The following is a 27,458-nucleotide window of genomic DNA, read 5'->3' on the forward strand; positions in this document are numbered from 1 at the left end:
GAAATGTGTGCTGCCACAGTCTGGCTCTGTGGACTTAGAGAGACTGCTATTTGCCCAGCACTGGAGAGGGAAGGAGCATAAGCGGACTCACAGTTCGGGATGTCGGAGGAGCTGAAGGACTTGTTAGGGAAACCATCTCCTGGATTGCTAGTCGCAGCTTTAAGCGATGCAGGGGATTGCTGATCCCGATTTCTCTCTGGATCTCAGTGTCTGATAAAGCAGACATGATGGCTCCACTTTTCACGTTGGCTCGGCAGGCTGCTACGTACCAAGCAGGCATTCCCAACCAGAGCTGTTGGATAGGGAAAAAACACACACACAGATTATACTAAGAGTTAATAGTGTCTCTTATGTGCTAGGCACCATTCCAAGTACTTTACACGTATGAACTCTTTTACTGCCCAAACCCCAAAAGACAGATGCTATTATTATTTTCCCCAGATGACATAGAGGCATAAAGGCATTAAGCAATTTATTAAAAAATATCAGCTAGGCAGTGATGGAACTAAAGATTTGAAATTGGGTCTCTAGGGTGTGCAATTTAACAACTATTTTATATTATTAGGTTAAACATAATAGCTGCACATCACCAAATCCACCCCCGCCCCCTTGGATTTAAGGACAAGAACAGCCACAAGCTGCATAAGGTAAAGGCTCAATCGACTTTGTTTAATGCGTGAATTCAATTTATCAATCTCCTTTGGAATTCTGAGGGCAAAGAAGTTCTGTCGCAGAAAGAGACGGCTCTACCACCTCCAGCCATGTGATTTTGATCCAAGCCTGTATTGTAGTTAAGCCCCATTTCTCACATACCTACCTATAGCATGCGATAGTTGTGTGAACTTAAGTTGATGTTCTGCATGGACAAAGTTTTGGAGGATAAAATGATGTGCTAAAGGGAGAGACTGAAGTTACAAACATCTGGAAAACTTTAGGTAAAGAGAGTAAGAAAATGAATAATGCATCAGAACTTAGGGATTCCAATTTTTCAACTTTGCTATGATGCTCTTAAAAGACAATGGAATCGGTGAACGGTGTCTGCATACATCTTAAGCGCTGGGTGAATGCCAACTCACATGGATGGTGTTGTAGCATTTGAATTATGCACATTTGAAAAAGGAATATTCTCTCCATTTCCCCTTCCCCCCCATCATTAGCTATGAATAAGAAGCAGGGCACAGGCAAGTGAGCAGTTTAAATCTTGGTCTTTAAATGTCCAAAATAGTGATCTTTTGGACTATTTTATTTGTTGATATGAACAGATTGAGCAAAAGGAGTGAGAAGTGAGAATAAGAGAAAGAAGACAAGCTATAAATCAGCAAACGTCAATGCCCAGAGCTCTGGACCAGAAGGCTGGGCTCTAATTGCTTCACTGTCACTGGTGAGTCTGGAACTTCTCTAAACCTTGGCCTTATTTTCTTCATTTGTAAAACAAAGAGAGTCAGCTTTATTACTTCTAGGGCACTGTGGTAGGCAGGTTCTAAGATGGGTCCCAGGGATTTCCTCCTGATATTTCTGCTTTTGTGTAATCCTCTGCCTTTGAGTTTGGACTGAAACCAGTGTCTTATATCTAATGAATAGACTATTGTGGAAGTGATGGGATGCCACTTTCCAGATGAGGTTACAAAAAGAGGGTAGCTTCACTCCTGCTAGTCCTCTCTCCCTCCCTCGTCTCAGCGCTCTAGCTCTGGGGGAGTTCAGCTGCCATGTTGTGCGCAGCCCTGTTGGAGATACCCACGTGGCAAGGAACAGATGTTTCCGGCCAGCCACTGGCAAGGAACTGAATCATGACTGTGAAAACAAGAGTCAGCTTGGAAGTGGATTCTCCCCACATCAAGCCTTGAGATGCCTGCCAATCTGGCTGACCCCGTGGTTGCAGCCTCGTGAGAGACTTTGATCAGAAACCCAAGCTAGACTCCTGACCCACAGAAGCCATGAAGAAGATAAATGTTACATTTTCGGATAATTTGTTACATGGTAATAGATAACTAACCTAACTAGATATCCTTTTATTTAAAAAATTCTGTCATATGAGGAGGCTAACTTGTCTCTATAGGGGAGGCAGACAAACAAACCGAAAGCCAAATCGTTGAGTCACTGTGGCCTGGGCTGTGATTAGAGATAAAAGACAAGGGAGAGGGGCTCTAAGTAGAGCCCATCACTGAGAAGTCCGTACTATCTTCCAGCAGGTGCGGCACAAGGTATTGACCTCACCTTGACAGGCACCGTTAGATATGATGGAAGATGGGACTTCTTAGTTTATAAACTCATGTTGTGCAAAATAACTAAACATCTAAATATACCTTCACTGGACTCTAATGATTTTTCACCCCCCCCTTTCTAAGATATTTAGATTTCTATACTGAATAATATTACCCAAATGCTTGCCAATACACTGTTATGGGTATCATCCCTAATTAGACTTTCAAAAAGTTTCTGGTGTTGATAAATGGTGTGTGAAGCATCAGACTTATGTTTGCACATCATTCTTACCAGGCTGTGCACACAAGGAGTCACTAAAGGAGGTGGAAAGTTAAGAGCTCTCCGTCATTGGATCATCCCGCTCACTCATCTTATTTATTCCATTTTATAATTTGAGTCACTTTAGGAAGCACATTATGAGCAACTTCTGTGTGCTCAGGATAGGTTTAATTAGCACAAAATTTCACTGCCTGTCATTTCCTAGCTCCTTAATGTCATAAAGCTTTTTTCATCTAAGGCTTTGTTCATCACTTGCCAAAATAGCAGCTAACTCTCTGTCAAACTGCAGCTCATTTTATTGGAGCGACACTGAACAAAAAAACTGCTATCAATTTTGAAGTGTGCTTTCTTAAGCATGTTGCCTTATAATTGATTTTTAAAGTATCATAATTTTAAAAGCACATTTGGAAGAAGCAGCTCTGATCACTAATATGCTGAAAATCCCCTGACTGATATGAGAAAATAAAATAAAGCAAGACCAGGCTTCTTTCACTCGGTCTAAGAAAAAATGCAAAGTATGTCTTTATATCTATCTATATAAGACTAGTTTTTAAACTAAAATGGGTTTTCATTTTTCCTCATTGATTAATTTGTTAGCTCTGGATATGATAGGATGATGAAAGTCAGTGATTTCATCATCTCCAACCACTTAAAACAATGGGTTCCAATAGCCTCTGCCAGGCAAGAAAAGCCTATTTTCTTCTCTGCCCTGACATTGGCATCTCCCGGCAGCTGCTAGCAGCCCACATTAGAGAACCAAATGGAATAGGCAGTGAGCACTATTAATATGTGGTACGAAGGGGTCTTTTGTGATCAAATGTGTGTTTCTTCCACTGTCCCAGTCTACTCCTGCTGCCCCCCACCCTGCTCAGGTGCTGTTTTTTCTTTTTTTTTCCCCCCGGGCCCAGTGTTCTGTAGAAAATGCTGAATGTAGTTCTTGTTTCATTATAACACTCACTTCAGACCCAGAGGAGAACAAGGGGCTAAGTATTCTCTTGCTTTATTCCAAGTGGCTAAACCTAGCTGGCCTCTAGGCTTTAGAGAATTAGGTTCTAGAATTAATTTACAAGCAAAGGAATGGTTCTCTGTGCAATCAGGTGACAGTGATCTCTTGGAAAACACAGAAGTGTTGAAGATAGAGATGGCTCTTCTCTGTAACCTGCTGATGAGGAAGAACTCTGGACTGATGGATGGGGACAGATGTTTTCTTGCGACAACAGATGTGTGGCTCAATAGCTGTCTTCTCTTTCTCTGGACATGAAGATGGTGAGATTTAGAGAAACTTCCTTTTATCCCACTAGGTGCTTCCTTCTGCCCCAATCACAAGAATGTATCAGAGTAAGATCCAAACAATGCCCATAGGCCCCTGGATAAAGCAAATATTCCCTTTACAAGCTACTCCAGGCTACTCGAAAGCTGTGACTTCAGGAACCCATCCTTACCTGTATCTAGAAAAAGTATCAAACCGAAGTGATGAATTTAAGAGCTTTCTGGTTTAATTCTCTTACCTCCAGCCATGCAACCACAGTGGGCCCATCCCACTGAGCAAAAGGTAATCCCTTCCTCCGAGCTTCTTCTAGAAGTTCATGCCTGAAGTACACAGCAGAGATTATTAGTTATGTAGCATGGAAAAAGACAGTGGTGACTATTTTTAATGACAATATTTTACAATAATCCTTTACAAACTTTTTCTGAGATAATACAGAATAACAGAATTCTTTCTTCCTTTTAGTAATACATGGAAATCACCCACTGATTTTATGAGTGAAACACGGACATCTAAAAATAATTTCTCCCAACATTTATTCACAAAATTCAAACATTAAATGTTAATGGACTAAGAAGCTGAATTCTATTATCAGCAAATATCTTATCTTTTTAACAAGAAAATAGCCCACATATACATATTCAAGCATACATCATGGGATCTAAATGAGGCTTCTTCCATCTGCCTTGCTCACTTCTCCTTATGATTTCAATGATAGAGAAAATGTCTGTATATAGAGGCAGTAGATAAATTTGGTTATTTTAGTCCCATTCAAGACATGTGCTTCATTTTAGTATGCTCTCCAGGTCCAGGTAGCTATATTCTGAGTTTTTGTGTGTTTTTTTTAATCTAGTCTATGAAATTACCTCTCATTTAAAGAGAACTCAGAGGGAAATTAACTTCTATCACTAGAAAGCAATGTAAGGTGTGAAATTCAATAGTACATTCCTTTTCATTTATAATCACTCCTGCTTTTAATGAAAATGAAACACCTCAATGACAACAAATGGTTGTTTCTGATAGAAAAATGTTGTAAAGAGCCTTGACAAATGCATTATTATTCACTGTCTCTACTACTGAGCCTTATAACTGACATCCATTTACAAAACCAATTTGAGTCGTTCATTGTTGAAATAGCAAATATGTGTTGAAACTCAAATTGATATGTACCTGACCAGGACTATATTGGAAAATATATTCTCTGTTCCTTAGTATGTTTTGATCTTACACACAAATGATAAAAACGTAGTATATTATTTGCTCTTTTGAATGTGTATCTTTCACGCTTAGGAATCCATCAGTAATATCATATATGAACTCCAAAATGAAGCATTTGATTATTTCCCACCATCAAACAATCAATTGCTTATTATAATATGTTAAGATACAGTTGGCCTTTGGACAACACGGGGGCTAGGGGAACCAACCCCCCCGCACAGTAAAAAATCCGCATTGCACTTTTGACTCTCCAAAAACGTAACTACTAATAGCCTACTGTTGACTGGATGCCTTACTGACAACATAAACAGTAGACTAACTACTTTGCATGTTATATATATTTTATATTGTATTCTTATAGTAAATTTAGAGAAAAGAAAATGTTATTAAGAAAATCATAAGGAAGAGAAAATACATTATAATACTGTAGTGTATTTATCGACGAAAATTCTCATATGAGTGGGCCCGAGCAGTTCGAACCCACAGTGTTCAATGGTCAACTGTATATAACCGAAAATGCTTTTCAGTGAGAACTTCTATATTTGCAGTGGATGCTGCCAACAAATAATCAGTGTGAAAAAAGAAACAAAGAGGCAAAACAAAAACTGAAGTTAGAGCAGCTGAAGAGACATATAAATCAACTGCTGTTTCATTTGAGGGACTAGCAAGGAAAGCACAGGTCAGTTCTACCTGTCAGTTATGCAGCACCTGTGACGGGGAGGAGTGACGGGTGCCCTGAATCCAAAGTGAAAACTAGAGGGGCTTCCTCACCTGGATTGCTGCACCATCCCCCATTCCCTCGGGCTTCCCAACATTCCTTCATTGAAAAACAGACTCAAGGAGCCTAGTCTCACTGCTACTGGTATTGAGAGAAAGGGGTTGAAGGGTCAACCAACCAACCATAAGGTACTCATTGTAAGCACCTGTTGTGAGCTTAGACCTGTGTCCCATGTGAGAATACAGGCATGGCCCCAGTTTTTCACAAGATCCCCGGTTAGATAGAAAAAGCAAACACATGAACTGTCCAAAAACACAATATAGTACACAAACAGATGCTAAAACTCGGTGATGCACGTTCTGAGCAGGAGGATTTTGGAATATGGGTCAAAAGCAATGGAAACACTTGGTGAAGGATTGTGGCAACCAAGCTGGCTTTGAAGGGATTGTGGAAAGGCGTTCTAAGCAGGATAAGCAGTAAAGGTGGGGGGTCAGAGGAAGGACTCGGCATGGGATACGTGCAAGCCAGTGGAGAGCAGGCCTCCACGGAGCTGAGGAGCCTTATTCGGAGTTGTAATGTTATATCCAATAGGGCAAGAAACACTTTCAGTGATGTAGCAGCTGAGTGGCAGTAAAGGGGAAGAAACAGACATTTACAGCCGTTTTTTGCTACATTTAGTAAAAAGGCAAGTAAATAGGCGCTCAGCACCTAGGAAGCACATAACATTGTCAGAGGTGAATTATAGGAGTTGTACAAAAGCCATTTTTAAAAGCTGGAACACTTTAATTGTGAAACTTCTGACTAGTTCTCTAAAAATATTACACCACACAAGCCAGAGTGAACCTGTTCAAACTTGAGTCAGATACTGTAACTTCTCTGCTCACAACCCTCCAATCACTCCTTGTCTCCCTGAGAATAAAAGGCAAAGCGGCAGTTAGGATCTACTCTCCTACCCTCTTCAACTCTCTGATTCAGCTGCTACCTCACACAATGATGCTGCCTCTTCGCTGTTCCCTGGAAACGGCGCAGGCCTTTCAGCCTCAAGACCCTTGTACCCACTATTCTCTGTGTGGAATGCTTGTGCCCTCTGTCTCCACATGGCTCACTCCCTCACTACTTTCAATATTTACTCAAATGTCACCTTCTCTGAGTGTCTCCCCCCTCCCTCCTTCGCCCCCCACCAGACATTCTTTATCCCTGTTCCTTGATTTATTTCTCTCCACAGCACTTATCTTCGAACACAGAGTATCATTTACACCTCAGTCTATTATATCCCAATCAAATATAAGCTCAAGGAGGACCGATGTTTTCACATACTCTGTTTAGAGATAATTAGAAGCATCTAGAACAAGGTCAGGCACAGACAAGGTGCTCAATATATAGCTGTGAACGTTGAACGTCTGCCAGTGTTCGCAGTTAGGTACTTCTTGTTAGAGTAAACTGAGCCCCATAACGGATATATTTTTTTGTAGTCCAAGTATCTTTTTCTATTTTGGATTACAACACCATTCAAAGTTTCATTTCAAAAAAAAAAAAAAATCCTTAAATTCTGTTTCCTCTTGAGCCAATTTGTCAGAGTAACACCCACTCTGGCTGATCCCGAGCGTGATCTGGCATGGGATCCCTGACAGCAGTGTGGTTAAGACGCAATCCAATGTGCTCAGATAGTTCTATTTTCTGTCTTAATGGAAATTTAATTGCACAATTGTTTGTGAAATCTTTGGGCAATTTGGCCCTTGAAAAAGTTTTCTTTGTTTTTGCTTCGTTTGTTTTGCTTAAATCGCAAACTCTTGTAACCACAATAACTTTAGTAAGACTATGCTAAGATAATAAGAAAAGGGAGCTCTAGTCCACTGGATTCTGTCCTTTGGACCCCAACTGGCAGGGCTGGAGCCCATGTAAAGGCCTTTGAGCTAAAAAAGAGGGGAGAGGGCGCCTGGGTGGCTCAGTTGGTTAAGCAACTTCCTTCAGCTCAGGTCATGATCCTGGAGTCCCTGGATCGAGTCCCGCATCGGGCTCCCTGCTCGGCGGGGAGCCTGCTTCTCCCTCTGACCCTCCCCCCTCTCATGTGCTCTCTCTCTCTCATTCTGTCTCAAATAAATAAATAAAATCTTAAAAAAAAAAAAAAAAAGAGGGGAGAAACTGCCAGATAAGGGGTGGAAGGCTGGGTTTTGCAGCAGAACTGAGCGCTACATGACTTTAACTCCAGATGCGTTTTCCCTTAATCTGAGGGTAGAATCAACTGTGTAAAGAAATGCACTGAAATTCTCAAAGCAACATTACATTTAATTCTTCTCAATCTTAAAAAACTCTGCACTATACAGAATTTATAAGAGACATATTATCTGGGTGTATGGCATGAGAAAGAAGCAATGTTAAAAAACATAATACAGGCAAAACTATAATAATTGGAAATCATTGAGTTTAATACATTATGATTTTCTAACAGATAATATTAAGGGTCAACATTAATTGTATGGGGGCATGCTTCTTCTCATGAGATATTTTGGTGTCACTGACAGAGAAATAGTGACCTGAACTGTTTAGAAAATACTAAATAAAACACTGATTTGTCACAAACAGGCATTTTGAATATACTGGTGTTCTCTTTTGAACCAGTCCGTGTGTGGAAAGGTACGAATTTTTTTCTGTACTCCAGAGTCAACATTTCAAAAGGTCTAGTGACAGTTCTTCCAGAGCAAGGCTGTGATCAACTCTCCCTAGTATACGTGTGAGTCTGGAAATTGCTGTCTTTGTTTTTAGACCCGAAGAAATAGTTCTGTTTTTCTCTCTTTTTTTTTTCTCTCCAGATAATCTAATATTCAACCATTTTTTCCCAAAGGATAATTTATATATCACTATAGTTATGGGTATGCATTTTTGTTTTAAGATGTAGACTAGATTTTAGAGGATATCAGTAGCACTTCCTTTTAGAAAATCTATCTGGCTCAGGGCTGTCATCACCTGTGTGAAAACTCAAAGAAAAGTACTAATTGTACTGAAGAAGAAAAACTTCTGAATCGTTGAGTATTTTCAAGAAACACATTCTCATCTACAGTGAAGAATGCTATTAGATTCCCCCAAAGGTGTCAGACTCTCTTGAATTAGGTGTCAATGAGTTACTGTGACTGGAAAGTGACACCTCAGGAGGCCCAACAGGTGAGAAACTTGAGTGTATGAGTCATTTGCATGCCCATATATAACGGTACAGAGGGGAGCCTGTGCATGCTAGGCCTGATCTGAGGACAGGAACAAGGTTGTGGGCACCCTAAGAATAACCAGCCCCAAGGATTTCTGAGTAAACGATCAAGAGTGTCTAACAAATGTACATAAATCAAGGGCATTTGCTGGGTTTGTAGTTTCTAACTCTTTATCCACATGAATGTAAGCAAGTATGACTTTGCCTCAGTGACTCAATCCAAATGGAAATGTCTGGCTTCTCCTTTTTTGGTTTTATGTGTCTCCTCAGCTATTGTAGTTTTGACCTAATTGGTGGAGTATGCCTGCATATTTGTGAGCTGTGTTTCTATCACACTCAACAATGTCCTCTTGCCTCCCTGCCTTGTCTACCCCCCTCACTTTGGCTTGATTTTCAAGACATACAAAAATACTTCTTCTCTGAAGCCATCCTTTCCTCGCCCCTGAGGCAATATTTACTACTTCTTTTTATAAGCGCCCTAGAATACTAAGCATTCCTACCTAGAGTACCTTTAACATTTTATCGACTCAGAGATTCAGTCGGTTTTATTCTTTGCTGAACACAAAACCTGGCACATAGTAGGTCTGTAAAAAAAAAATCAGATGACTGACTACCTAACAAATTTGATGAATCCTGGGGCATGCAAAGTTCCCTGTCCTCATGTCCTCATGGTAGGGGAACACAATTCGTAAATCAACAAGTTCAAGAAAGTGTTAAACTCTGAGAAATAAAGTTCATTAATTACTCAAAAAAGTCACAGACCACAGGGCCAGTAAAGTCTCCTTTCTCATATTCTTCTCAGCATGGATGGTTCATCACTGTCAGTGAAAAGAGACTTTATTCTCAGACCACTTAGCCTACAATGCTATTTTAGGATTGCCAATTTGTGATATGACTGTGTGATGGCCGTGCCAGTCACCTTCCATTTAATGCCTGCCCATTTCCCCTTCATGTTTTCTATTTCATCTTTCTTTACTTTCTATTCTCATTGCCACCATACTTTTTTTTCCAACCCTTTAATTGGTCCCTATCTCAAGTTCTCTAACCCTTCTAATACATTGGCATAAAAAAAAATCTGCTATGCTAGCAGAATAGGTAAGAGAGTGGCCTTTAAAGTCTGATTGCTTAGGCTTGATTCTTGGTGCCTCCTCTTCCTAGCTGTGCATCCACAGACAAGTCACTTTACCTCTCTGTGCCTCAGTTTCCTCATCTGTAAAATAAAGCTGATAACAGTACCTTCCTCAGGGGATTGCAATGAAAGTGACCTGAGAAAATACATGTAATGTGATTACAACAGGGCCTCACACAAAGGAAGCAGCTAATGAATGTGAACTGTTACTTTTGTCATAGCATTGTCCTCTGAAAACCCTCCAATGGTTCCTTAAATGTTTAAAGTATAACCCTCAACCTGAATTACAAATACTAAATAGGTTTAGTCTTGATTTCCCTTTCTAATCATCTTCACTTCTAACCAGGACTGAGAACCTACTTTTGCAAATAATTTGTGCATTACTAATTCTGTCATTGTGAGTACCATTTTCCAGAGCTGAGAAGTTCTTTCCCTTCTTCAACTATCAGAATCTTACTGTTTGCCTAAATCATGACCCTTCCTTTCATTTTTGTGATAATCCCATTCCACAAGGACTCTTTATCCTTCAAAATCTGGATACTTACAGTGTCAAAAATCACTCATAGTGATTGTTGATTAGCATCACATGCGTGCATCTCCTCTCCCACCCAAGACTCTAAAGTCCTAGAGATGATGGGCGCCTGGGTGGCTCAGTTGGTTAGGCGACTGCCTTCGGCTCGGGTTGTGATCCCGGAGTCCTGGGATCGAGTCCCGTGTCGGGCTCCCGGCTCAGCGGGGAGCCTGCTTCTCCCTCTGACCCTCTCCCCTCTCATGCTGTTTCTCTGTCTCTCTCTCTTTCTCTCAAATAAATAAATAAATAAAATCTTTAAAGTCCTAGAGATGAGAGTTTGCTCTTCCACTGTCTCTTGCTTTTCTTCCCATGCTATAGCTAAGAATATCTCTTGAATGGTTGTTATATTGTAATCCACAAAACTCTCAATGTTGACAACCATCTGGGATCTTTGATGACAGAGTGAATTCTAAGTATTTTGTTTTTGTTAACATCAAACTGTGCACTACATCTTGAAAAGGAATAAGAATTTTGTTTAGCAGTTACCTATATTGGCTGTTCAGAAAGAGAAAAAATGTACTCTCTAATATTAAATAAGATATTTTGCAAATTGATTGACTACTACCAAAGCTTTTGTTCAAATTCTCATCATTTGTGGATCATGGCAATGAACTCCCAGAGTCTCTCTGTCTCTTGTTTGGTACCCCCTCCTTTCCATCCTTTTTCCAACTCCCAATGAGACCCTCCTAAACACAAAGTTTTTGTTAAGACTTGCCTACTTGAAAACCTCCCCATTGTCCTAAAAATAAAGGTCAAATATCTTAGCATGATGGAAAAAAAACCCTTAGTAATCTGGCCCTGGCTCTCTCTCTAGACTCTTGTGCTCAGTCAGTGCTGAAACACTTGCCATCCCCCGAATACCTCATTTTATTTGACCCTTTCTGTGACTCTTATCTTTTTCTTCTGACTGAAACATCCTTCTTTGCATCAGAATCGTGGCAAACTCATACTTGTCCCTCAGACACAGCTAATGCTTTATCCTTCCTGTGAAGATTCCAAGACCTCTCCCAGGCAGAATTAGATTTCTCTTCTATATAAATAGTATAACTTGTGTATACTCCAGTAATTGCACTTCTTATACCTCTCATTTACAATGTACCGTAATAGAGGTTTATCTAACGTGCTCTCTTGTCTTTAAACCACTTCTATTCTTCAGAAGTACTATATCATGGTTTGAAAGAACAAAGGTTCTGGATGTAAACAAATTAGGGTTTGGATCCCAGACAACAATAGTTAACATTCATTTATCCTATCCTAAGTGCTTTATCCTAAGTGCTTTATATGTATAATTTGTTTAATTTTCACAATGGTAAGATACATATTGATACTCATTTGCAGCTGAGGACATTGAAGAGCAAAAGTCACTTGGAGCATAGAACCAGTGGGTGGCAGAGCCAGAATTTGAGCCCCAAAAACTTGGCCACAGAGTTAACTTTCTTTTTTTTTTTTTTTTTTAAAGATTTTATTTATTTATTTGACAGAGAAAGACACAGCGAGAGAGGGAACACAAGCAGGGGGAGTGGGGGAGGGAGAAGCAGGCTTCCCGCGGAGCAGGGAGCTCGATGCGGGGCTCGATCCCAGGACCCTGGGATCATGACCTGAGCCGAAGGCAGACGCTTAACGACTGAGCCACCCAGGCGCCCCCAGAGTTAACTTTCTTAACCCTCCTATGATCCTTTAGCTAATTACACTTTGAACTTTTCATTACTGAGAAAGGAGGGTAAACTGACGATAAGAATTTGATTACATTAAAACCAATTGCATCCACTACATTGTTAGTATTAAATAAAATAATAGTCTCCCACTTTCTTTTCTTGTGGTTCGTTTATATTTAGAAGTGGTATATATTTATTTGGCCTCGTGGCTAATATGTATAGTCTTTACCCCCTTACTATCACACCTTTTAATCCTCAACATTGTAAGAGAAAAAAGGAGCTGTGCCTTTTCTCTTCTTGTTCCTCCTTAATGTCAGGTTCTGCACCTCTGTCAGAGGAAGGAGGTTGGTCTCCTTTATCTAATTGGGAAGGAAAAGCTGAATTTCTTGTAACTTGTTTCAGTTCAATTGATTTTGTGTATTTGTAATACAAAGTAATTCTCTGATTGAAAAATTTATCTTAAGGGCTTATTTATTTACTGTAGCACATGACAAGTAACTAGTTACTGATATAACCAGAAGAAATAAATATGTGGCTCAATAAGAACCAAGAATAAAATATAAGTCAAAATAATTTGACAGTTGAATCTCTTCTCAACCGTGTAGGCCAGAGAATAAATCTCCCTTACATAATACTAGCAGTAAATTTACTTACACTTCACTTCACACCATTACTAATTGTTCCATTAAAATTCAATAGTCAGAAGGATAAGTAGGAAATGATCACCTCAAATTTCAAACAGACAATAGGCTATAACTCTATTATTCAGAAATCTAGACTTGTTGATCAATTCTATGAAAATCTGCATTACATATTTGAGAAACCGTTTGAAATTCTGGTCAGCAAATATGAACAAAATATGGTGCCACCCACATTTTTTCTAACATGTGCAAGCTGAAAATGTATATTTTAACTCACGTAATTATTCTAAACAGAAATGTCAAAATCCCAATCAGCTGCTTCAGAACATTGATTGCCTAAATATACATATTTAGCTCCATAAAATTAAGAGTTTCAAATTCAACATTAACAAGGTTGACTTGATTTTAAAAGCACAGTGTACTGTGATTGTGTGTGTGTGTGCAAGTGAATGTGTGTTTGTATATCGTATTATGGCACATTTTCACATGAAGTGCACTTAAAAGTCCATTACAGATCTAAGTCGTGTTTTATTTAGATTCTAAGAACACATGCTAGGTTGTTTGGAATTGAAATAGTTTGACTACATTAAAACCAAAGCTTATTCATATTGAAACCCTTTTTCCTTCAAGCTGCTCTGAAATGGAGGGCTTAGTCTCAGGAATTTATTTGTGAGTTTGAATTAGGATTTACATAATTTCTTTCCTCACTTTATTTTGAATTTAATCAGTTTCAAAACCATTAAAAAGGTATAAACACACACACGCACACCCACACAAATGTGATGGAGCAATACAATTACTCATGCTGTTCTTGAAAACTAAAGGGACTTGTATTACTTTCTATTGAACAATTTCACTTTTGAAAGATTCTATGGTCTGTTCTCCCTAGTCACTTCCTGATAGTAAATTGGGGACTTATTGGAGGAACACTGGTAATTTTCAGGTTATTTGGATACCATTTAGACTAGATTACCTTAGTGCCTCATCTAATTTTCAGCCCTCTTTAACTCAGATTTTGAAGTTCATGGGTTTTGTGCTTCTGAGGTTATACATATTTTCTCATGCTCTTATGAGGTACGGGAAGTTGACAGTAGTATCAATAAATAAAGAGAATATGTCAGTCACTCAAGGGTATGCAACGCATGGGAAAGTTGATGCTTAAATTCTTATCTTCTGTTTGCTAATTTAATGAATGATCTTTCCACCTCAAATCTTCTGTTTTTCACTATATTTGTACTTTAACATCCTAAGCTTTCTGTTAGAGATTCTACAAGGGAAGTGATTTTGAGGTCATAAACTGTTAAGTTCCAGGAGCATGTACAAGATGACAAGAATCTGAATTTTAGAATGAAGACAATTACATCAGTTTCTTAAAGTCCATAAATGACAATGCATCATGCATTTATTCTTTTTCAGTATTTCATTCAAAAAGTGATAGGGAAATGAAGTTTTATTATTGGGATTATTTTCCTCATGAAATTTAAAAGTCTTTAGAAAACAGAAGACTGGTATTACATGATGACATGAAAACAATGTTTTAAATCTAATGTCTAGAATATTCATTATTTTTAAAAAGTAAGAGCTTACAACTTTGGCTAGCAAAGTTGAACATTACCCTAACCACAGCTCACCTTGCATTTTTAAGAACACTTACTAGAGCTTAATATCCTAGTTTATCCTTAATATCCTTAATATCATAAATTACCATAACTGAAATAAATTCTGCATTGTTAAATGATCAGTAATAGTAACTGTAACTTAAAATTAGAGTAGAAAAGTATAACAAATATAAGCGATAGTAATGAACTAAGTAATATTACAAAGTACATGACCTTGTATTGGCATATAAAATATCCATAAAGCAAATTAGGGGCACTCTCCCTAGCTTCCTGGATAATGGCATCTCATTGGAGCCATTTTATTTACCAAATATGCATGTGTGTGTGTGTATAATATATATATATATATAGCTTTAAATTTAAAAGCAATACCTCTCCCAAACTAAAGTGTTTTTAAAAGCTCACCATGCTACCAATGCAGAAGTTTATACCAATGTAAATATTTTGTAAATGTTGTACACAATTTGTTTTGCTTTGAAGCCCAATTTGTCTTAGGAATAGATAATAACATGTTTTAATTTTAGTTCAAAGAGCAGGATTGAGTTGTTTGGATTTTAAAGCTTTGAAAATTAACCAGTAGTATAGGAAATAATGGAAAAAACACACACAACCAAAGGAATCAACCAAAACCAACGATTACTTTGGAAACTAGGCATAAAAGTCCTACTGGGTAAGATCCAGCATTTAACCCTCTTCATTTAAGTACAGTTCTAGTAATGAACACAGAAGTCTGTGTCTGCAGGAGGATGCGGGTGGGGAACCAGAAAGCACTAGGGAACACACAGAAGGACCCAATCATGCAGCACTGTCCAAAGTACTGAAGTGGCCCATGACTTAAGCCTCACTGAGTGCCATACTAACTCCTAGAGAATGACTCGAGAAGAAAGGAAATGACGTCTGGAATGCCTTTGACATGTGCCTAATAGAACTGAAGAAACAGAAGTGCCTGCAAGGCCACCATCATTAATTTGAGTGTGAACATTTCTCTGAACCAATGATTCCTTTACGGTGTAGAAATGAATACACTTCACAATTTTCATTTTAGGTCAGAGGCAGTGCAGCTTGTGTTACAACTGAAAAGAGAAATACTAAAGATAAAAGAAAAAAAGGATGGTGCTGAAAATAAACATGTTCAGCAGCCGTTGTCATTCAACTTACCCAGATGTGCTTTTCATGAGATGGAGAAGGATGGATGGAAAAGAAAAGCACACAAATGTTAATGGATACATTTCAGTCCAAAGAAAGCCATGGAATAAAACAAGAGCATCATTTCAGATGTGCAAAAGCTCAGATATGAGAAAGACATGGTGTCTTTTTTTAATTTCACCATGACACACATACTCACTGCGTCCAAAAGCATGATCAGGTTGAGGGTAGCTCTAATTGTTGACTAGTAAGTCTGTCTCTTGAAAATGAGCCACTCTGAAACATGCATGACCACATTTTTCCCAGCCTCTAGTATACCCCGGGAAGAAATTAGGCACTTTATTAAAGAACATTCTTTACCTCAGGCCACTCCTGGCTTGTTTTACAAATAGAAGCAATAACTTACAAAAGAGTGCTCAGATCCTCATATGGCCTTACATGCTTACTGCTAGAGCTCAAAACAAAGTACGATGGACCCCTGCAGAGACAGCAACTTAAGAGAGCACTAGGGTGAAGGTCAGAGTATCTGTGTTCCAGTTCTCATACATGAGTTGGTTAAAATTACTAGCAGGTTCTGATTTTCAACTTCCTCACCTTAATCTGGGGCAGGAAATAATTTTACATTCCGGGTCCATAATTTTAATATGCTCACAAATGTCATAATAATAATTATTATTTTTATAAATATGCATTTGCCAGTCTTCAGAATGTGAGAAAGGATAAAAGAAGTCTATCACTCTTCTCCTCCTGCTACACTACTTCCTCTTCCTCTGTTTGATCGGGCAAAACAAATGGTGTTGGTGCCAACTGGGTCTCTCTCAACAGGAACATTTATTTGGACAGATGTTTATAAATGTTGCTCTGAGGAAAAAAGCAAACTCATTTGGTTCACCAATATTACCATAAATCATCACAAAACAGCATTGATTTAAATGTAGTTTTTGAGGTAGCCCTCTTGCTCCCTGGATATAGTAGTGGCACTGGGAAAATAACGGAATTTAAATAATTCAACAAAAAGCCATGAGAATATCATTTTAAGTTTTTCTATACAAGCATAATAGACTAATTCTTTGAAAAAATAAAACTTTTACTACAACTCATAAAATATATTAAATACAACAAAATATGAAGCAGAAATTCATATCTCAGAAATTAGGCAACTTAGTTTCCATTTTTATTGCTCAGTCATTATAAAGTAAAGGTTGTCGTGCAGTGGAACACCCTGTACGTGCCTCATCTAAACGCATTCATTCAGAGAAACCGGGTATCGTTTTATTAGATAGCCTTTTGGAGAACGCATATTCTTTGGCCTTAGCTCCGGAACAGCTGTGGGAAGCTCTTCAAATTTTCACATGAACAAAAACATAAATGTCCATACACATTGGCACCACCATGTTCTAAGAAATTTAAGGCATCTTTTTTACATCACACATGCAACAGAAAGAACATTAAAACCAAAAAAGATCACTTCTAAGGGGTTAAAATGGCTTTCCTGTCAACATACCTGTGAACTCTTTGATGAGCTCTTAAAAAAGGCAATTTCTGAGCTCTCCAGGAAAATTGCCAAAAGTATTTGGGGCCAGTTATTCCCATGGACAAAATCATCTTTTGCAGCCTGCCAGCTATCTAGGAATTGCTCTCCAATAAAACAAGTTGATTAAATCTGCACACAGTGGAATATTAATAGTCCTCACATCTTCACTTGTCATTTTCAAAAACAGAAAACTTATACTAATAAAAATACCTTAAATATAAAATTTAAGAGAAATTATGAAAATAAGGAGGAAACACATACATAAAGGAGACACTCAAAAAGTACTGCTTAAAGTTCTGATATATTTGTTATCAACTTTTGTAAGTTGTCTGATTTCTCAGTGTTTATGAACTTTCTTGTTCTCCATAGTCAGTTAATTTAAAGCAATACTGAGCAGTTATCTCACTTTATAATATTAAGTGTTTCAGCTCATGACTTAAAAAAGATGTTCTGCAAAGGACAAAAAGCTAGAGTCATAAAGAACTCTGACATATGTTGTGGGAATATACTATAAATTCATGTCAGAGGGAGTATATATTTGCAGAATTTTTTCATCTAGATAAAGTATTTAATTTTTCTTCTTTCTATATTCTTTCTTACAAGCAGTTATTTACAACAACACATAACCTCATTATTCTTTTTTCTCTTCACTCCAGATTGTCAAGGTTATGATAATAGCAAGACAGATTCTGTGAAAAATAAATGTTCTTCAGTTAAAGACCTCTGTGAGTAACAGGCAAATAACAAGTTTTAATTGATATAGAAAAAGAACAGGTTTTAAGTTACCATTTAATGAATAAGATCAAATCCAATTGTTGGCATGTTTTCCTTGGGAACATCAGCATACATCCAGACACAAGGAGACATTACCAGCTAACATGTCATAGGCCAAAATGGGTGCCTGAAACTTTTGAGCTGTCTCACTTCAATCCTCTAGATCTCTTACTGAATGAATGGGCCTTTGCCTGTTTATAAACTAGTCAACTTTGAATGTTAAAACTTCACATGATAAATAAGTCACTACATGAGCTTCATATGTGGAATGTGATTGCCTCTCGCTTCTTTAGGTTCAAGTTGGTGACTTGGAAAGATTTTAAAATCAATTATTAACACCAGATTGGGAAGTGAATGGGTAGGAACTGATGTGGAAACGTGGAATAAAGAGAGGATTTCTCTTAATAGATGAAACCTGAGAATGTTTAAATGCTGATGGCCAAAATACAGAAGAGAGCAGAATTTGAAGGTATAAGAGCAAATGCGAAGTCAGCACAACATGACTAAGAAACTGGGAAGAGATGAGCTCAGGCAAGAAGAGAGTATCCTACTTTCCTCTGATAAAACAGGAGAAGGACTAGTGTTAGTGTGTATTTGGCAGCAAATAATTCAGGGCACCCTGTTGGTTTCTTTTTTCTCTCACTCTGAGGCAGACTGTGAGCTCATGTGCAGAAGATGCAGGTTTGAGGACAGTGGAGGTCTCTAACGAAAGCTGCAGAGAGTAGAAACAAAATTGGTAAGAGAAAAATACTGCAATTATTGGGCACTGCTGAGTTCCCAAATGAAGCTGGCTCAACTTCTTCTGCTATAATGTCCTCCGGCAGCATAGAGGTGTTCAAATGCAGACGTGAAGAAAGAAAATTCATTGGTGGCTGTGAATATGACTTGTGGATACAACCAAATGAAAGAGGAGCAAAAAAGTTTAGGAATTTTTGAGTGTGTTGAAATTATGCCCATGGAATCTAAGCTAAATAGGAAGCAAGAAGAGGACAGAAAGAGGCTAGTGTGCTGGGATACAGATAAATAAATGTTCAAGCATATTTCTAGTGATCTTTATAATTGAAAGGAAATGGTTCAGAAGTTTTCAGTAAGGTTCACCATCACACTACTTCAGAAGTAACTTTTCATTAAAGTTAATATCAATTTCAAGTAGCTAAACTTTGAGATTCTTGAGACTCTTTTAGAGAGGTTAAGAAATCTTTATTCTTCTAAGAATTTTGCTGTTCATTTGCCTAGTAAATTTAAGCCAGTCAGGCCCATGGTTAAAGTTTTGATTACGTAAAATCTGAAACAAAGACATTTAATTATATTTTTGTATATACATGTGCATAAAACATACATATACACATACTTATATTTTTTATTGGAAATCTTTTGGTATAGAACTATTTTTTAAATAAAACTCTAGCAATAAGATATAGATAATCACTGCCCTTCTTAGGAACATGGAAACAAGGAAGAGAACCTTGCTTGATGGCTGGCTAATTTTAAATAACTGCTGGAAGAGACAGCATCTTCAAAGACCTTATGAAAAACCTATGCAGAGCCAATATAAGATCCTATATTTGCGGGAACAAATGGGGATAATTCTTTCCAGATTAAGATGTCAGCATTATATTTAAAAGTACCCTATTTAGTGACTTTTTTTTCTTTTAAAAAAGGAGGTTAATTATCCTTGCTGTTTGATACTGACTTTGTAAGTTTTATTGGAATAAATAGCCTAAGATTGATTCAAGCACACATTTAAATTTCTTATATAGCTTATTTATAAGTGATCATTACTATTCTTATATCAAACTTTGAGATATTATGTGTGGCTAATTATATATAAAAAAGCAAGCTTATAACACAGCTACATCTTGTGTGTTGAAACTACGTCCCCCTCCCAGTCTTAAAAAAAAAAAAAGGTGTTTGGTTTGAATATATTTGTTGCTCATGTTGAAAGATGGGATAAGGTCAGATGAGAAACTAATTATTCTCTAGAAAAAATAAGCTACCCTTTTTAGAGTATAAAGAGAGTGAGGAGTTCTTTTTTGACTTCCTATTTAAGCATCCCAAATTATATAGAATATTCAAGGTCCAGCTGACAGACAGCCACATGTTTTACATTGCAGCTTTACCCTGAGATCCCAAATAATTTAGAGGAAAGCTAAGCTCTGGAGGTCCAGCCTCTTGTATGGCCCAGGCCCTGGAAAGCTGTATTACCTCATAGGTGGAGGAAAAGAGCAGCTGCTATTTGAAGGCTTTGTGAAAATTAAAAGAGATAATGCATGTAAAATGTGTAGACCACCACCTAGAATATTGTGACTGCTCAACGTGATTATCAAACAGTTATTACATATATAATAGATAATGATTATCATTACTATACAAAGAATGAGGAGGAAAATGGAACAGGATATATGCACACAGGGAGAGAGGAGTAATTACAAATAAGTAACAGATATTAAATATATCAAGACCATAACATGCAAGATGGGAAGTAGACAGAGATAAAGCTGGTGAGATAAATAGAGACCAGATGATGCAGGGATTTATGGGCCATATAAAGGCATCTGGAATTTATCCTAAGGAAGCTAAGTAATAATTGAGGGATGGTAGGCAGGTTCAGAAACTTAATTTAGATAGATCTCTTTAGCTGAAGTGTGAAGAATGGATTACAGGAAGGCAAGAATGGAACATGGTTTTACTATGATGGTCTGAAAAAGGAAAGAAGAAAATCAATTCATTTGAGAGATTTTAAAGAGATAGTATATGGAATGATAGTAAACAGAGGTGCATAGAGGAAAAATAAGGACAAGGAAGACCAAGGGCGAAGATGAAGTCCAGTTTCCTGGTTTGGTCATCTGAGTAGAAATCACTGCCATAGTATCTGTTCTTTTCTTAGGTTTTCTTTAGAGTTCTTTCCCCGTGCAGCTTCTATTCATGCATTCAGTTATTCAGAAAATATGTTTTCAGTACTTCATATGCCAGGCACTGTGATGTTAAAAATAAATAAATAAATAAAAAAGACTGGGTTCTTCTGAGTTCTGTTCTCTGAATTATATGGAGAATCATAGAATTCCAGGGTAGGGACAATTTGAAGAGCATGTAAGTCAATCTCTTACATAATGTGAATCCCCCATATAATAATTCTGCCACATACACATACTTGGCAGGTCTTTATTCAACAGAATCATGAGGAACGACTCTCTTTCCAGGTGGTTAATTCTTTCTTCTTAGATATGTGATTGCTAACAGTTCTCACTTAGATTCAGCTCAAATTTATCTGTAACAACCTCTGACTTTTGGTCCAAGGTCTTATCATGAAGATACTGGTCATGTTCCTTGGAGTAGATGCTGGTTTGAATATATCCACTTCAAGTATATTTCCCAGAAATTAACACAATATCCAGTTATGATCTGTGCAGCGCATAGAATGTTGGCCCTATCAATTGCTTTTATGGGTATTGAAAATCATTAACTTCCTTGCCAGACATTGCTAACTTATCTTTTTTTTACAGAAACCACTATCTTAGGAGTTGCAGTTAAGATCCCCCTATACATAGACACACACCATAGCCTCCGATACACAAGTAACTGGTAAGGGTAGTCATGAAATTGGATGGAGAATTATATAAACATCCTTATTAAACTTTACCTTCTTCGATCTGGATCTCTATGTAAAGGTCTTCCTTAAATAAAATGATTTATCTAAAACCTTAACTATGCCTTCTAGCTTCATTCCTCCACAAATATGATACCCTTATTTAAATCACTTGTGAAAGAGCTGAGTCAGGCACTTTCTATGTCATCAGTTCTTTTTTTCAGATCACAATGGTCCCATCAGATATAAATCCATTTTGTTAGTTTCAACCCAGTATGTTTAGAAATACCATTTACAAAGTAAGAGAAATACCTTGCTGAACTCAATAAAGGTGTTCTTACAGCATTTTCCCTCCTCTACCTGTCTAGCTTATTCTTAAAGGACTCCATTTACTCTTGGTCATCAATAATCTCCTTTCTCATTGATCAAAAATAAGCTAATAAATGTTATACATTTATTTTGGAATCTAACAATGAGGTGACCAGTCTTCAGCTTGGAGAACAACTTTCAAATAAGAACATGAGGTGGCTTTAGGTTTGCAGCACTTTAATTTTTAAATTCTGTTCAAAAACTAGTGATTTAGAGAAGTGATCATGGCCTCTGAAATACGTGCAATAATTTGTTTTCGTGTCTGTCTACAAGCACTTTGAAAAATGGAACTGTGTAATCTGAATATCAGTTTCTAACACAGTCCTTGAGATATACTAGGCATTAAGTGAATGAATGAAAAATTATCATTTGCATATTCCATTAATCCAGGATATATTTCAATGAAGACAAATGATATGGATTTATTTAGAAAAGGAGGTCATTCCTCTAGTACATGTAACTATCTTAAGTTTTAATTTCCTATTACTAATTCTTATTTTACTCTTTCCATGTCAAAAATGTTTCTCCTGAGCAGAAAATATGGAGACTATACAGGGCTTCTGATCTACTTATTCTAATCTATTAACACTGAACTGTAAGCTCAAAACAGCAACCCTATTCATTCTGGGTTCTTTTCCTTCCCCCAAATAGATAGAATATATCTAAATATAAATATTTTTAAAAACACTCTGATTTTTCTTATCTTTTTTTTTTCCTAAAAAATTTCAATGCATTTTGGCCTTTAGTCTTTGGATATTATTATTATTATTATTATTATTACTTTTTAGGTTTAGGGAATTTTTACAATTGTCCACGGCTGGAGCTAGACAGGGTAATAGGATCGGATGGCAAGGCAAAGGAAGCTCTAGCTCAGTGCACGCAGAGAAGACATGCTTGTGAAATTTCGAGTAGGAAATTGGGACACGTTTTCCCAGAGAAATATTGAGAACTTTAGGTTTAGGTTCCGAAATATTCTACTTTATTAAATCCTTTTGAGTTGAGTCTCCAGAGTGTTCTCCTGTGGTCATATCTGTATTAAATGAACCTTCGACTATAACTGATGGATCCAAGTACAAATATCGGTTCCACACTGAGCCAATCACATGCTTTCCCCCAGGAATTGAAAATTTGGAATGGGGTGAAACAGAAAATATGAGCTCTTGAAAACACTCTAGAGAAATATTTCATAATCTCTTACTGTTGAAATTTTGGAGTTGTCCTGCTCCTGTTGTTTCTGAAATCTCTGAGATACTCTAATATCCTACCATGAATTCCCCTTTTTGCTTTGTCTAGTCAGATTCGATTCCTATAGCATGCTTACAAAATAGATTTTTGCAGAGGAAGCAAAGACATTTACCTTCCATATATATAGCAAAGACATTTACCTTCCATATATATACTTAGATGGCAAAATGTATTCAAAGCTTCTAACAGACGTCTCACAAATTAACCTCTGGAATACAACTCATTTATAAGTTTAACTTGGCACACAGACACTTAATAAATATTTATTGAATGAATGAATGTTGTGGAATTTATGTGATACCTTTCATTATGAATATTTTCAGTGATATTTATTTTACTTAGAGATATGCAAACTCTTGGCTTCCAAATGCCAAGGATTAAAATTGCAGAGTCTCAAAACACACTGAAGATTATGCACTGAGGAAGACCCTTAGGATTGCAATGGAAATAAATTAACTAAATCTATAGAGCTTCACTTTTATGTCTTTGAAGTTCTAACATAAAGATTCATTAGTAGTGATTAACTATGACTGCCATGCTCCAAGGATAAAACCGCTTCTCTGGAGGATGCTGCTGATAGCTGAGTTGGAATGTTAATTTCATTTTAATGATGTTGAAAAACTGATTTCAGATTCATATTCATTTAGCAATGATATCCACTTGGAAGAATATAGCATATCTAACATAACAATAATAACATATTACCTATATTATAACTAAAGATCAAAAATGACAAATTAGTGTATTAATATTTATATGGGATTTTTCAATTTAAGTCTCAAGATACAAAAGATCTCAGTATGCACACATTTCAATAAAAAATTATATAGTGTAAAAATGCAGGAGGAAAATTCGCAGATAAAAACTAAGATGAAGATTTCAGAATTTATATTTCTAGAGATAAGTACCCATTCACAGGGTATTCTGTCAATTTTAACATGTTTGCTGCCTATCAGGGACTGTCATGAGAGTGTTAGACCAGTGTATTACTACTGAAACAGACAACTTCATCTTTAATCTTGTAAGTCTCTAAAAATAAGCTTCTTGGAATTAAAGTTGATTCTAGAAGTGAACAATTTTTAAGTCAATACATGTAAAACAGGCCAGACTAACTAGTCTTCAGATTGCAAGTATAAAGCAGAAAAAAGAAACAAAAAATATTTGACTAGAAATACTTATGATATTTCTGAACCTCAAAGATAAAGAGAAAAATCTTAAAACTTTCAGGGAGAGAAAAGAAACCCTACATGTTATATACAAAAGAATGACAATCAATTGGTATTAGATACAACTAGAAGCAAGAAGAACAGTACCTTTAAAGTTTTGAGAGAAAATCACTTTGAACCAATAGTTTTACACTTTTGGCAATTATTAACTAATTTTATATGTAAAATATATTTCCAGATTCTCTAAAAACTCAGGGAGATTGCCATACACCCTAGCATCACATTTCTAGAAATGGTGATGGGAAATTGTCAGCTATGTATATTCCAGGAAAATAAAGGCAAGAAGTATGATGAGATATTAATACATTTAACATTGAAATGTTAAACTTTGAAAATTCTTTTAGATGCTAATGACATAAAATTTCATTTCCTTCCTTGTGAGTTCATAGTCCTTGATTCTACAGAGACACATTTACGGAATCATAATATTATAGATTCTATTTTTAGGAGAGGTGGGAATTATACTTGCACACTTTGGAAGCCTGTGACAATCCAGCTCTTTCCATGTCAGGTTAAGTTTTTCTAATTCTGGGCTTCAGTTTTGGGAAACCCCCATTTTTGCCATACTCGTAAGTCATATTCTAATAGCTCGATTGGTAATAAAGTTGACATTTTGATCTCTAATTGCCTGACTCCTTTGTCTATTATCAAATAGGTTCTAAACTTAGGTGAAGAACAATTTCTAGTTATTGGGTCCTAAAAGACCCACATCTAAACTCTAAGGAAAATTTGGGGAGTTAAAGAACATTTAGAAATTCAGCACTGCATAAGCTACATAATTGTTGAATCAATATGTTGTACACTTGAAACTAATATAACATTGTATGTTAATTATATTTCAATAAAAATATTATGCTCAGACAAAACAATAAAAAGAAATTCAGATTTTGATGGGCCAGACCATGTAAGTTTGTGACCTTGCAATAGTTTCTATCATGCCCCAGTTACCTTTTGTAGTTGTGTGGCTGGCTTTAGTTGGCCATCTTGAGCAAGTAGCTGTAGATCTTAGATTAAAACATTGGCTGGAGAGCTAAGAAGGAGGAATAAGTTCCTAAAGATCAGGGTGACAGGTATAAAAGGGGAGAGGTGAAATTCTCAGGGCTAGTTGCTCATAATGTGAATTTTAGAAATGGAGATGCCATTTAGTATGTGTTAAGTTAGAGAAGGTGCCTGGAGTCCATTGAAATCAAACAAAGGATGACGGACAAGATCTCAGAGAGCTGTGAAACTCCAGAAGGAGCCCACATCAAGAAAACTATGAGAATCACAATTTTAATGTGGAGAGAACATACTGAGAATAAGTGACTCAGTGCTTAAAGATTAGGAGAGCTGTATCATGAGGCTACAGAAAAACTGTTCAATTTTAGTGGGGAAGACCAGAAATTAATGTGAAGTACTTGAAGAATTACTAGATGAGTTTCAATTTGACACAATTATTGTAGGTATTAACTGTATACTATATAAACCTACTGGAATAATGAATGTAATTAAAGCTTTAAAGGAAAGAACAGCAAAGATAAGGCATAGTAAAAGCAAACCAGACAGAACAATAGTAGATGGGCTTCAGGCCTAGATAAGGTGGTGCTCTGATCAAATAGCACCTGCATGGTAATATCCAACTCAGGAAGGGCAAGGTCAACAAGATTTTCTTGAACAGTGGGTGCTTTAGAAGATCCACTATTGTACCAGTCCTAGGTCTAATCATAGGAAAATAACGAGAAATACAAGAAAAAACACATTCCTACATCACAAAGCGAAGTAAAAGTAGAATGAAGTAGGGACCCAGACCCAGTAAGCTGTTCTAACCTACATGTGCTTAATTTGTTGGATGGGAAATGTGCCTCAAATTAGACCTTTGTTTGGGACTGCCAACATTACAAATTTCTGAACTTTGCAAGAATTTGGAATATCTTGAGTGCTGTTCTCTGAAAGTATCTCCCACATATGGTTTTTAAAAAATGTGTCATAACTAACTTCTTGAGATAACATTTCTCTCAATTAAATTTCAATTCACAGATTGTCAACTGTAGATACCTGATATACTAGTAAAGTTGAAAAGAAGATTTTTATTTTTCTTCAGCTCTGCTTATTCCCACTGAGACTAATGAAGCTCTGATACAAACTTTGGGACAGTGAACATAGGTCTAAGCTAAGTACTTTGTCCTGGAAACATCATTTGGCTTGGTCAGTGCATAGAACATACAGCAACAACTACAGTGAGGAACATTTACAACTACAGTCATTCCAACTATGCACATAAACCGATAGTGTTCAATATTTTCAAAGAAATTGCTCCATTTTTGCTTTAGTTTATTTTTCAGTAAAATGTACCTGAATTTCTTATCCATCTTGAAAGACCAATAAACATGAAATAATTGATCTTGTCTATCTTATAAAACTCATTACACGAAGACACTTCACTCTTCGGTAATCTAGAAACCAAGGTGCAGTGTCATTCAAGTCCTGAATAAGGGTTAGCACTTATATATGTCTCATAAATACTGGTTACATATTTATACTCCTGAGGTACTTGCCATGGAATAATCAATAATAACAGAAATACTTCTGTTCTTCCATTAATCAACTCTGCCTTGCCTTGTTGGATTCATTTTAACCCAAATACCATTATCCTATAGGAAATGTACTGAGAAATGTTATCCTTTATTATATTATAGAAAGTTCTTAATATTCTTCTTAATATTAAATACAAATTTTATTTAATACATTTAAAAATTATATTTTGCCAAAACATTTTGCAAAATAGAACTCAAAAGTCAAGTATACTAAAATCTTCAAACCAAATCTAGAACTAAAATCGGTTTCTGACTATGAGGGTAGTTAGGATTTGAGAAATAATTCCATAAAATTAACATTAAGTTAATCCAACAGTGTTTAAAATTAATAATAAATTTTAAATATATTAGTCTTAAAATCACTGCATAATTGGAAATGTTTAACTTCAGTAACTGTTAAAAAAGACCTTTAACTTGGTTCCATAAACAACCAATGAAATATATTATTTGCCTCAATATCACCCTTCGCAATGTGAAAACTGGTCAAATTGCCATTATATATAAATA

General features: G+C 36.7%; 1 protein-coding gene across 18 annotated transcripts in view; it reads right to left on the minus strand.

Moving 5' to 3' along the window:
• Nucleotides 1-27,458, minus strand: part of PPFIA2 (PPFI scaffold protein A2) — a 471,063-nt gene that overhangs the window by 30,704 nt on the left and 412,901 nt on the right. For all 18 annotated transcript variants that reach the window (XM_078076354.1, XM_078076353.1, XM_078076364.1 and 15 more), the window contains 2 exons: nucleotides 3,990-4,071; nucleotides 92-292 (listed from right to left, as the gene is read on the minus strand). In XM_078076354.1, the coding sequence (XP_077932480.1) occupies nucleotides 92-292; nucleotides 3,990-4,071 (283 nt within the window). The remainder of the gene's footprint in view (nucleotides 1-91; nucleotides 293-3,989; nucleotides 4,072-27,458) is intronic.

Source organism: Halichoerus grypus, chromosome 6 (assembly GCF_964656455.1).
Source record: "Halichoerus grypus chromosome 6, mHalGry1.hap1.1, whole genome shotgun sequence".
Classification (NCBI taxonomy): domain Eukaryota; kingdom Metazoa; phylum Chordata; class Mammalia; order Carnivora; family Phocidae; genus Halichoerus; species Halichoerus grypus.